General features: G+C 46.4%; 1 protein-coding gene across 2 annotated transcripts in view; it reads left to right on the top strand.

Annotated features, from left to right (window-relative positions):
• Pccb (propionyl-CoA carboxylase beta subunit) overlaps nt 1-12,189 on the top strand; it is a 113,333-nt gene that overhangs the window by 89,935 nt on the left and 11,209 nt on the right. For both annotated transcript variants that reach the window (XM_004624997.2, XM_023705039.1), the window contains 3 exons: nt 3,277-3,397; nt 7,936-8,017; nt 11,435-11,558. In XM_004624997.2, the coding sequence (XP_004625054.1) occupies nt 3,277-3,397; nt 7,936-8,017; nt 11,435-11,558 (327 nt within the window). The remainder of the gene's footprint in view (nt 1-3,276; nt 3,398-7,935; nt 8,018-11,434; nt 11,559-12,189) is intronic.

Genomic DNA, 12,189 nt, shown 5'->3' with positions numbered 1-12,189 from the left:
CCACTATTACAAATTACCATCTGCAGTGCAGTAGCTTAGTTCACAGATATCAGTATATATAGTTAGTCAGGGTGAGAATCTTTCCAATTAATTGCTAGATTAAAGAATCTTCTGCCTATTCTCCGGATCATTGCCTTGCTCAACTTTTACATATAACTCAGGCAGGTTTTGGAACTCAGGATGATCCTGCTGCCTCAGCCTCCAGAGTGCTAGGAGTATAGGCTGGTGCTACCATGCCTGGCTGAAACATGTTGTTTCAAAATGTCAGAGTTCATGATTCCCTGATCTCCAAGGTTGTCCTTCCATCTCAGGGCATCAGCCTTGACTCCTTTCTTCCCCTCACTCATCAGCTCCATTCAGTCCACAGGACTGGGATTCCCTTCCACCACTGTAGTCGTCCGTCCTGCTCTGGTCTCGGGTGTCACTGGCAGTTGCCTTTCTTACTGGTTATATGTTGAGTCTTGATGGTGTCTCTCATTTGTCCAATCTTTTTATTTGAAAAGTATTAATGTTTGTAATAGAAGATACAGGAATAAAACTCACTCTTATGAGAAACTGCATCATTAAAGATAATCACCTATAGCCCATAGTGGTTTTCCGAGACCACAGTGCGTGCATGCATATTTGCAGTCGTATGTATATACTTGTCTTTCTGTGCCCTGGTCCTTTCACTTGACAGCTTAAAGTGAATAGTGAATGTCACCTGTGACACTGCAGTTTCTCCTGTAGCATGATTTTGGGAGTATTTTCTTTTTGCTGTACTGAGGATTGAACACAAGATCTTGTGCATGCTAGGCAAGTGCTGTCCTACTGCGCTATATCCCCAGCCTCTCTGTTTTTTTCATTTTACTTTGAGACAGGTTCTTGTTAAGTTGCCCATCTATTAATCTATTAAGATCATCTATTAATGATCTTGCTTGCCTCAGCCTTCTTAGTAACTGGGATTACAGATGTGTGCCACCATGTGTTTTTAAGGGCAGTATTTTGTATCCTTTCTGGACCTGAATAAGGGACCAAAAGATGCTCTTCACATCTGCCTTTCGTTGTGCCATTCTATTCTTCTTTCCTTTTCTTGACAATTATATTTAGCTTATTCTCATAATCAATTTTGGAATATTTGTGTGACTCTGAAGAAGGAATCCTGCATTTGCTAGCAGCTATAACCCCCCGCACCCCAAGGGCTCTAGCTCTAATCTCTGTTTCTGTGGAGCCTTTATCGTAAGTGGAATCATTACAACATTTATTTTGCGGATAGTTTCTTTTACTTTGCACTTTTTAATGTATTTAGTACAGGATCCATAGGGTCTCACTACACAGATCAGACTTGTAGTGATCCTTCTGTTTGCAGACTCCCAAGTGCTGGGATTACAGGTATGTGCCATACTTTGCACTTTTTAAAATATTTATCATGTTGTATCATGAATCAGTACTTCATTCTTTTTTATGGCTGTATAATATTGCAATGCATAACAGTATACGACCTTTTATTTTTGATACTGGAAATCGAACTCAGACCTTGGACTTGCTAGGCCTGTGCTTATGCCACTGAGCTATATCCCTGGCCCCACTGTGTGTGTGTGTGTGTGTGTGTGTGCGCGCGCGCACGCACGCGTGTGCATGCTCGCGTGCATGCACGTGCCCAATATTATTGATTGAACCTATGATTTTGCACTGAGTTATATCCACACGCTTTTAAAAATCAGTGAATTATTTTTGGTTTTTTGAAACAGGAGCTTGCTATATATTCACTGGCCTTGAACATTATATAGCCAAGCTGGCCTCACGCTTGTGGTGATCCCCCTGCCTCAGCCCCCCAGTGAGGCTGAGATCACAAGTATGAGCCACCACACTGGCTTGCAGTTTTACATTTTGAGACAGGGTCTTGCCGAGTTGCTAAACTGCTCAGGCTGGAACTTCTAGTCAATCCGCCTCGGTCTTCCAGAGTGCTAGCATTATAGGTGTGTGCCATCATATTCAGGTTTTTTTTTTTTTTTTTCCATTTTTGTTATACTGGGTCAATATAGGACCTTGTGCTTGTTAGACAAGTGCTCTGCCAATGAGCTACACCCTCAGCCTTGCCACATTAACCAGTTAGTAGACATTTGGATTGTTTCCACTTTGGTCTCATAAATATGCTACTGTAAACATTTGTGTAAATGTTGTTTGTGTGGGCATATTTTTTTCATTTCTCTTTGGTTTGAACCTTGCAGTGGAATTTCTATGTGAAATACCTATGATTGGGTTTGATTGGATTTTGAAGGTATTAGAGATCGAACTGTGCTTAAACTGCCAAGAATTGCCAGACTGTCTTCAAATCTGTTATACTAACTTATAAATCCTTTATAAAGAAAAGAATGGTCACATTGCTGGGCTTGGTGGCCTGTGCGTGTAATCCCAGCACTCGGGAAGCAGAGGCAGGAGGGTCCTTGCGACTTCGAGGCCAGCCTGTGCTATAAAATGAGTCCCAGGCCAGCTTGAACTGCATAGTGAGACCCTGCCTCAAAAAGACAAGGAAAAAACAAACAAAAACCCAACAAAACACAGACACATTGAAAATACTTTATAGGGGCCGGTGAGATAGCTCAGCGGACTAAGTGCCTGCTTAGGTAAACACAGAGTCTGGGGTTTGATCTCTGGCACCACATGCCACTCTGGACTGCCCCTGGGCAGACTGAGCCACCAGCACATGGCATGGTGGCACATGTCTGTAATCCCAGTGCTGAGGAAACAGGAGGATCACTACCAGTCTGAACTGTATAGTGAGAGCCTGTAATCAAATACATAAAAAATAGAAACAAAATGCTTTGTATGCATTCAACAAATATTCATTGAGTGTCTATGTCTGAAGTTACATCTGTGGGCAGTTAAACAGTGGCACAGAACTCTGCTGATAGGGCCTTACGTTCTAGTAGAAGAAACAGAAGATAGAAAGCATTGTAAATCTGTACCTGATAGTGTGTTTGAAGGTGATATGTGCTGTGGGAGAACTAGAGCAAGGTAAATGGGATTGATATTATGACACTGCACAAAGGGCAGTAAGGTCCTCTGAGGGTGAGAGTGGAGCAGATTTGAAGGAGTTCACCATGTGGGCAGCTGGGGGAGAGACTGCCGGGAGAGAGAGCTTGGTGAAGCCTTGGCCAGGACAGAAACCGGTCTGCTTGTGCAAGCAGTGGGGCGTGGGGGAGAGGCATGATTTAACCTCCTGCTGGCAGCTGTGTGCATAAGAGACTGTGAGGACAAGCACCCTGGTCCACCCTGGTCCTCCCTTCTTCACAGGTGTGGCCCACAGGGCTTTTGAGAATGACGTGGATGCCCTGTGTAACCTCCGGGAGTTCTTCAGCTACCTGCCTCTCAGCTGTCAGGACCCGGCTCCTGTCCGCGAGTGCCAGGATCCCAGGTGGGCCGAGGCCAGTGACCCTCACCCCATTGCCTCCCGCTGGGGTGACTTGTCTGTGGTCTCTCTGGGGGGCACCTTGAGGCAGGCTGTGGTGAGCTTTGGTACAGGGGCTGGGGCACACAAAATCTGCCTTCTAAGAGACACTCTGGAGTTTCCTAAACTTGGATGGGAAAAGGGGAAAAAAACCCAACTTTACCTTGCTTATTAGTACTTGTTTGTCATACACATCATCTTCATCACAAGGAGTTTGTACCTGTACATAATATGTCTTGATTCTTCAGGAATTTTTCCTCCCTTTCCCCTCCCCTCCCTTCAGCCCTTCTTCTCCTCCCCATTTATAAGAACTTTGTTTCCATTTTTTTTCCTTCTGTTTTGTTTTTCCCTTTTCCTTTCCTTCCCTTCATCCTTCCACCCCCTTGTTCCCCTGTTGTTATGACTTGTGTCTAGATGTTCCCCATGAAGTCTCATGCCCTTATTGGTGGGGCTTTTCAGAGATGGCTGGATCCATAGTGTGTGATGCTGAGATCTAGGGTGTCTAATTACTGAACTGTCCACTGATTGGTTTGGTGTAGTTCTGGGTGTGGATAATGTGAAGGCCTACTCTGGTCACGGAGTGCTACCTGTCCTAAGGGCATGTGGCCTGAGTAGAATATGAAGGACAGAAAGGGTGCTGTTGCTGCCACTTAGTGCTTATTGCTTGCTGCTTGCTACTTCAGTGCTGGCTGCCTTCTGACTGCCCTGCTTTGCCATGAACTGTTTCTCCTTTGTGTTGTCCCTCAGTCGTACCACCCTACCTTGGAGTCTCATGAGATGAACCTCACCCCCCATATGGTGACGGGTACTGGTCCAGAGCAGCTCTGAAGTCTTGTCCTCAGGGCCTACCCTGCAGGAGACACCAGTGGCCCAGAAACAATAGGCGTACTGTTTATATCTCTTGAAGGGCTGAAGTGTCCATGTGGTTGTCCTGGCCCTTGGAGGTTGCATGTGTAAATGACACAGGCAGAGTAAGAGAAGACATCATGATCAGTTGGGACCATGCTAGTACAGAGTAAAGCTCAATGGGACTGCACCTGGTGCACAGCTCGGGGTCAGGGGAGCTGCTGGCTGCTCATGTGGGTCAGAAAGGCTGAGAGCCTGTTGGAGAGAGGAGGCTGAGGGGATGTCATTTATTGAGTTATTCTGGCTTAGCCTTTCTACCAAGCACTTGCATGTGGGGTGTTATCAGGTAGTTCCTTTACAAATCACTTGCCAATCAAAAGTATGCCAGGCCCTTCTTCCCTGGAGCAAAGAATTGGGTGAGACAAGCCAAAAACAGTGCCAGAAGTTTATTTGAAAGGTGTGGGGTGAACAGGTATGGGAGAAACCAGCTCTGCAGAACAAACTTGAGCAGAACAAGAGAAAAAGAAGGCAAAAGCAAAAATAAAAGCACACACTACATCTGAGTAACACAACATGGGCAAGTGTGGGATGTCACAGTAGCAAGCTTCCCATCGTTTCCAGTCATCTTTTGTGTTGTCTACATCCTGAGGGAGCTTGCGAGAAGTTCTACACAAGGGGTCTAGTCATTGCCCTGGGATCTTGTAACTAACAGGTTCTGCTCATTTTTCAGGCAACTTTGCCATGCCCCGTCTTCTATCAGAAGGAGAGTTACAAGTGTGTGTCTTGACAGTTTAACCCAAAGTGATACTATCCAGAGACCCTGCTGTATCCTATAGCCTCTTACACTCCCTGCCATACTTGGGAATATTCCAGCCTACTTGCAATAGGCTATAGCCTTAGCCTATTGACTTTTATTTTATTTTGAGACGGGTCTTGCTGAGTTGCCCGGGGTGACTCCAACCTTCTGATCTTTCTGAGTAGCTGGGATTAGAACTTGTGTCACTATGCCCAGTTTTGTTGTTTTGCTTTTTAAAGGAGCTTTACCAGATGTCTTAGTTACTTTTCCATTGCTGAGACAAACTACCTGGTGCCCAAAGTTAAGGGAGGAAAGGTTTATTGAGCTCACAATTTATTTATTTATTTATTTATTTATTTAGTTATTTAGTTAGTTATTCCTTTCAGGCAACACATCTATTGGTTGGTGCCAGTCACACCTATGGGTCTTCCATCTTCAGTCAATCCATTCAGTTACATCCAGAGCTATGCCATGCCAATCAGATGTTTTGAGCTCACAATTTATAGGGGTTTCAGTATACAGTCAGCTAGCTCCAACCTAGGATGGCTTGGTAGAGAAGTTGGTGTGCAGAAAGTAGCTTAGCAATAAGGGAGAGAGACAAGACTTTTTCTGTCCCATAAGATGCAGACTGCCTGTGTGGGGGCGGGTGTAGCACTCACATCCTTAATCCCAGCATCATGCACTCTCAATTCAGGGACCTCAGAAAGGCCCTGTGAGACTGCATGAAGCTTTCAAGGGACATCAAAACACAAATCATAACATTCTGGACCCTCCAGAACCCACAGACATTCCTTTATGAAAAAGGCATTTGGTCCATATCTCTCTCTCTCTCTCTTTTTTGGTCCATCTCTTGAGAAATTCTAACAATTTCAGAATTGCTGAGAAGTCCAAGTCCAGAGTCTCCTCTGAGATGAAAGGCAAACCCTCAGCTGTGAGCCTCTGTACAAATGAAAAGAAAGTTAAACACTTCCAACATTCAATGACACAATTTAGACATATCCATTCCAAAAGTTACAGGGGGATACAAAAGAATGGATCAAAACAAATCCAAAATCCAGTAGGGCAGGCATTAATGGTGTGTAGTTCCATGTGCAGCATCTGAGGTAATTTGTGGCAAGATCTGAACTCCAAAGGTTTGGGTGACTCTGGCCCTATGTAGTGCCAGTGGTTGTAGCTTGCATGGCTCCTCTCTTGAGCTCGCTCTGCTCCCTTCTTGCAGCTTTCCTCAGATGATCCACATTCCTGGCTTTTCCAAATTTCTGAGGTCTCCACTGCACTTTTGGGTTCACACTCACAGCTTCACACACTGCGCTCTCAGGGGCACGTTGCCTGGCCTTCCAGGCCTTATTCTGGAATCTGGGTGGAAGCCTGTCTGACCCCACAACTGTTGTGTTCTGCATACGCCAAAACCAGTGCCATGTGGATGACACCAGGGTCTGCTGCTAGCTGGAGCGGTAGCCAGGCTTCCCTCTCGTGGCTGTAGCGGTAGAGTGCTTAGATTGCTGAGCACTCTGAATTGAATCCTGAGGAACAAATTTTCTAGGCTACTGCAATTCTGAAATGTGGTGTTCTAGGGTTTTCTTTTCAAAGCAAGGTCTTTCACTTTTGCAATTTTGAGGCTGCAAAGGATGGAGTTCTGCTGCTGCTTGTGATGGCCTCAGATCACTTTTTTTATTCTGTTCCTCTTAGCAATCAAAATCTCCTCTGCTCTATCTTTGTAGTCTGCAGTTTTACTGTAGCTTCCTTTCTAGCCGAACTTGCAATGTTTTTAATCATTCTGCTGGACTCTTTCTCTTGATTCTCAACATAAATCTGTCTAGAAGCCCCTAATAGTAGCCATGCCACACCTCAACATTTTACTCTCTTGAAATTTCTTCTGTTACATTAATTAGTCTGCCACCCTTAATCTTGGTCCAAGGCAAAGTCTCTCGACCCCAGAAAAATTCACACACTGTCTGGAGTTTTGTGGGGACATCTGGACACAAACCGTGACACCAGCATACCCTTCCAGCAGGAGGTGTGGCCCCGCAGTGGTTTCTGCAGAACTCTGCGTTTTTAGGTCTTTGTTCTTTTGTTTTTAATGTGACGGGGATTTGGACTGGCTGTCCTGGCTTTTTTCCTGGCTGTTTTGTTCACGACAAGCCCTTCAGTGCCCTGTAGTCCTAGAGTGGAGAAAACATTCAGAAGGTAGATGAAAACCACAGTCAGGGGAGTAAGCTTGGATATTACTCTAAAAGAATACTGGGCTGGGCCTGGTGGTGCACATGTGCGGCCTTAGCATTCTGGGAGGCTGCCGCAGGAGGATCAGAGAAGTTCAAGCCCAGCCTGGATCGATCGATTGATCTCTGTCTGTCTGTCTATCTGTCTGTCTGTCTGTCTGTCTGTCTGTCTGTCTGTCTGTCTCTGTCTGTCTGTCTGTCTGTCTGTCTGTCTCTCTCTCTCTCTCTCTCTCTCTCTCTCTCTCTCTATATATATATATATATATATATATATATATATACACACTTAGTGCAGGGTCTCACTGTACAGCTTGGACTAAGTGATCAAGCCTTAGTCAGCCTCCCCACTTCCCAGCACTGAGATTACAGGCATGCACCATCATGCCTGTTCTTGGCTGCCGGCTCAGCACGCCCAAGGGCCTTTGCTGCCTGGGATAGAATCCTGGTCCTGCACTTGCTTAACCAAGTGCTTAGTCTGCTGAGCCATCTTGCCGGCCCTTCAGGTTCCTCTTCGTGTACATCTCTGTAAGTCCAAGAGGGGCAGAGTCAGCCCAATCCCCAAACTGTATTCTTTCCTTTCCTTTCCCACTCCCACAGAAAGCAACAGGCTCTTCCTGTGTTGATTATGATTGCTTGTTTTCTAGTGACCGTCTGGTTCCTGAGCTTGACACAGTTGTCCCTCTGGAATCTACCAAAGCCTATGACATGTTGGATATCATACACTCGGTAAGAAAGTTGTGCTTGCCTGTCCTCGCTCACCTGCATCCCATGTGCTTTGGCCTAGTGAGGAAGTATTGGCCTTGGACCGGGTGTCTGCACAAGTGGGTATAGGGTGGGCATGGCACCAGAGGCCACTGAACAGCATGTACCAGGAAGAGCTAGGAGATGAGGCTGTCATGTTGGCCCAGAGAGGGAGAAGGAGGTGTCAGACTGGCAAAGCCCCGGGGTTTTTAGAATGTACTCTGAGACACAAATTAGGGGTCATGTCTGGACTCTGGAGTGAAGTAAGGACAATTGCCATTAGGTATTGTTATCGTGTGCATCTAGATGTCCCCCCAAAGCCTCACATTCTCATATTGGGGATTTTTCAAATGTTGATGGATCTAGGATGCATAATGGGTGTATGATAAATGAGTTAGTCCTCTGATTAGTTTAGCATAGTTCTAGGTGGGAAGATAGGAAGGCCCACCTGGGTGTGGGTGACACCAACCAGTAAGCTTGTGGGCTGGGTGGGATGCAAGTCTGGAAGGCTCCCTGCTTGTTGCCTTCTTCCTGCCTTGCCATGGGCTGTTTCCTGTCTGCCATGCCACCTTGCTTTGCAGCCAGCCAAATATAGACTGAAACCCGTGCAAGCCATGAGCGAAGATCAGCCTTTCCTCCTTTAATTTTGGGGGTTGACATTTTGTCTTGGCAGTGAGGAAGTAACTTAGGTAACTTTGTTGGGGTCCTCTTGATTAGGGTACTTTGTCTTCATTTAGGGAAAGGAGAGTACGATGCATGTCCTGTGATAAGGTCAGGACATATGTGGAAGCATGTGATGGATAGGAGCCATGTACTGTGGCGTAGCAGAGCCTTAGGGTGGTAAGGGGATGGCACTGGGCACATAGAGGCCTCCGTGGATGCCTAATGTCTTCCTCACGTGCGCGTTGCCCTGGGCAGTTCTTGTTCCATGGAACCCACTTAGTGGCTCTGTGGGCTCCACATGCTTGAGAGCCTGACTCTGCTGGTGACCTCTTCTCTTGCCTTATTTTGGGGAGCTTGTGGGCACTGGTGTCCACACCTCCCCTCCCCACTTCCATGGCATTGGGCATCTGTAGTGCTGTGAAGACTTTATGACCCAGGTCGAATTTCCTCCTTGTCCCCATAGCTCACACATAGAGGAGATGACAGAGTGGCTGTGTTCCTTTCTGTTTCTGTGACAAAATGCTTGAGATAATCAACCTAGGAGGAAAAAGAATGAATTGTGGGTCATGTTTTCAGAGATTTCAGACCATGGTTGCATGGCACTTTGCTTTGGACCCGGGGCAGAGCAAAGCTTCCTGGTGTTTATCATGAGGCAGAACAGAGCTGCCCGCCTCATGACAGCCCAGAAGCAGGAAAGAGCTGCAGTCCAGCGTCCCACTGCAGGGTGCCTGACTTCCCTTACTAGGCTCCACCACCTAAAGGTTCTGCCGCTTCCCAGGGATGCTGCAGACTGGAGACTAAGCCTTTAGCACATGCACCTCCCAGGGATTTTAAGCTTTTTTTGGTACCAGGGATCAGACTCGGGACCTGATGCTTGCCAGGCGGGCGCTTATACCGCTGAGCTATCTCCCCATCCTGACATTTAAGATCTTAATCCTAATAGGGGCTTTCAAAATCTGGCTAGCCTAGGTTCACATTCTGCCTCTAGAGGGCAGTAATGGCTTCGTGTAGGGAGGCTAGGAGGCTTCCTTATCTGAACTGCAGTTGGATCGTTGAGTCAGTGAGATGAGGTGCCTGCGGCATCAGGCATCAGGGTCTCAGGAAGCACTTGGTGACTGACAGGTAGCAACGCCTGCTTTCCGTTTTATTTTGGCATAAGAGTGGCAAGCAGTGTGTAAATGACTGGTTGAAGCAAAAAACTCAAAACTGGAGAGAGGGAGCATAGGAGAATCAGCTCATTGACAGTTGTAAACCAAATATTCTTAAAGGGTAAAGGCATAATTACAAAGTAACTGCTAGATCAAAATACAGATCTTCCAAAATAGTACCTTAAAATAGACCTTAAATAGTACCTTCCCTGGGAGGAAGATTGGAATTAGAAAAATTCCCATTTTTCAGCAATCTTGGCAATAACTGGGTCAGATAGGAGTCAGGAATGGACTAGAATGGTTTTTTCTTTTGGTGGTACTGGGGATTAAGACGAGGGCCTTCTCACTGAGCTGTTTACAACCCTTTTTATTTATTTTGAGATTAAATTATTCAGACTGGGCTCCAATTTCTTTTGCTTCAGCCTCCCAGAGTGCTGGGGTAATAGGCATACACCACTGTGTCCAGCTAGGACTTAGTTTTTGATGGAATTTTGATAAAGAAAGGATTTTTAGATAGCCTTAAAATATTTCCCCACAAATTACTTATTAATTACATTGGAAAAATAGTAACTTTACAAAGGGGAATCCTAGCAGATATGACCACCATTCATAGAGAAAATGACATTTAGCCTTTGATGGGGTTCGTGAGGTTGCTCCTGTGACTTTCCTGCCAGCAAGTGCTTCCCTGAGGTTAAGTGAAAAAGCAAACCCAGCTAGAAGGCACGCTCTGGCATCCCACAGATTAGACAGAAAAACTCTTGTCTTCAAGGGTGTCATGACTATATGAAAGACAAAGTTCAAGAGAGAAAAAAATTCAAGGAGCTCAAAGAGACAGGACCACGCACAGCACCAGGTCAGACTGTGGAGAGGACTGGTGTTGCGTCTGATTCTGTCAAGGATGTTCCTAGAGCGACTGGCAGGGTTGGTACACTATGTTCTGAATAATAGCGTATAGGACTGCACCAATGTTAATTTCCTGACTTGGATGTCGCTCCAGTTATGGGAGAGAATTTCCTTGTTCTTAGGACAGCAGCAGTGAAGGCCTGAGAGATGAAGAGGCAGTGAGTCTATGACTTGCTCTTCTTGAGTGGGCAGGAAGAAAGACGTGTGTGTGGGTGTGTGCATGTGTGTGGAAGAAAGCAGTGAGTGGAGGGAGAAGGGCGGCAAAATGTTCATAACTGAAGCATCTCTGAAGGGTAGCTGAGGGGTTTTTTGTGCTGGTGTAAGCGGGAACTGATGTCAAACTGAAAGATAAAACAAATAGCTATAAATAATTCCAAATTCAAGTTTAAAAACCTTTAATGCAAGCTGTACTGCTACACACTCAGCACACAGTACTGTTTTCTGTTATACAATCATACTCAAATCTTGCCACGTGCTCCAGTGATTTCCTTGATAAAGTAGTATCTCAATTAAGAACGTCATGGACTGTCCAAAAAAGTAGAGTGCACAGACTGCAGCAGGGAGGAGCTGCACCGCCTCCTGCCCAGCAGCCGTGTGGCCTGAGCTGCCCAGCGCCGCTCTTCCTGCTGTGCTTCTCCTTGTGCTTGTCTTTATCAGTTTGAGCTCAGGCGAACATTTATTCCCACAGGTTGTTGATGAGCGAGAATTTTTTGAGATCATGCCCAATTATGCCAAGAATATCGTCGTTGGTTTTGCAAGAATGAATGGGAGGACTGTTGGGATTGTTGGTAACCAACCCAAGGTGGCCTCAGGTAAGATGGAGAAGGTCTCCTAAACCTCGGGCTCGGCTGGAGGCCTGTGTGACTGTCTGCTTTTGTCCTTCACCCTTCCCTCAGACATGGCCTTCTGTGACCAGAGAAACATGAGTTGTGAAAATGACTTGTCCTTTAGTGTTAAATAGCTCTGAGTGCCCCTTTCACACATCCCTGCCCTCCCTAAGGATAGATAATGTTCCTCCTTAGCTACAGAGAGGTCACTTTCTAAGGTGCCGGTTTTCTGTCCCCCTGCTAGAATGCATGCCTCACCTTACCCAGGGTGAGTGCCATGAAGGCAGGTGTTGATCCCCTCACAGCCATCTCGCAGGACCTTCGGCAGTGCCCTGTGGATGCACGGTTAGTACCTCAAGATGCCGCCAAGGTGTCTCACTGTGCCTCGGACCAGCAGCTTGCTGGTGATCTGGCCAGACTGAGTCAGCTGGGGGTGGAGGCTCTCCCCAGGGTGTGCTCTGGAGGGCCTGGGAGTGGCCAGGTGGGCCCCTGGCCACTGCTTTTCTCTTCTCTGTTTTTTCCCACTACTTTGGCTGTCCAGGAAGAGCCTGCCCTCTGTCACTGACCCAGCCTCGTCTTCTGTTTTTGCCATGGCAGTTGTCCTTGTCTTTAAAAA

Source organism: Octodon degus, unplaced genomic scaffold (assembly GCF_000260255.1).
Source record: "Octodon degus isolate 3935 unplaced genomic scaffold, OctDeg1.0 scaffold00008, whole genome shotgun sequence".
NCBI lineage: Eukaryota > Metazoa > Chordata > Mammalia > Rodentia > Octodontidae > Octodon > Octodon degus.
Note: the sequence above shows the minus strand (reverse complement) of the source record. Positions and strands in the feature narration are given on the sequence as shown.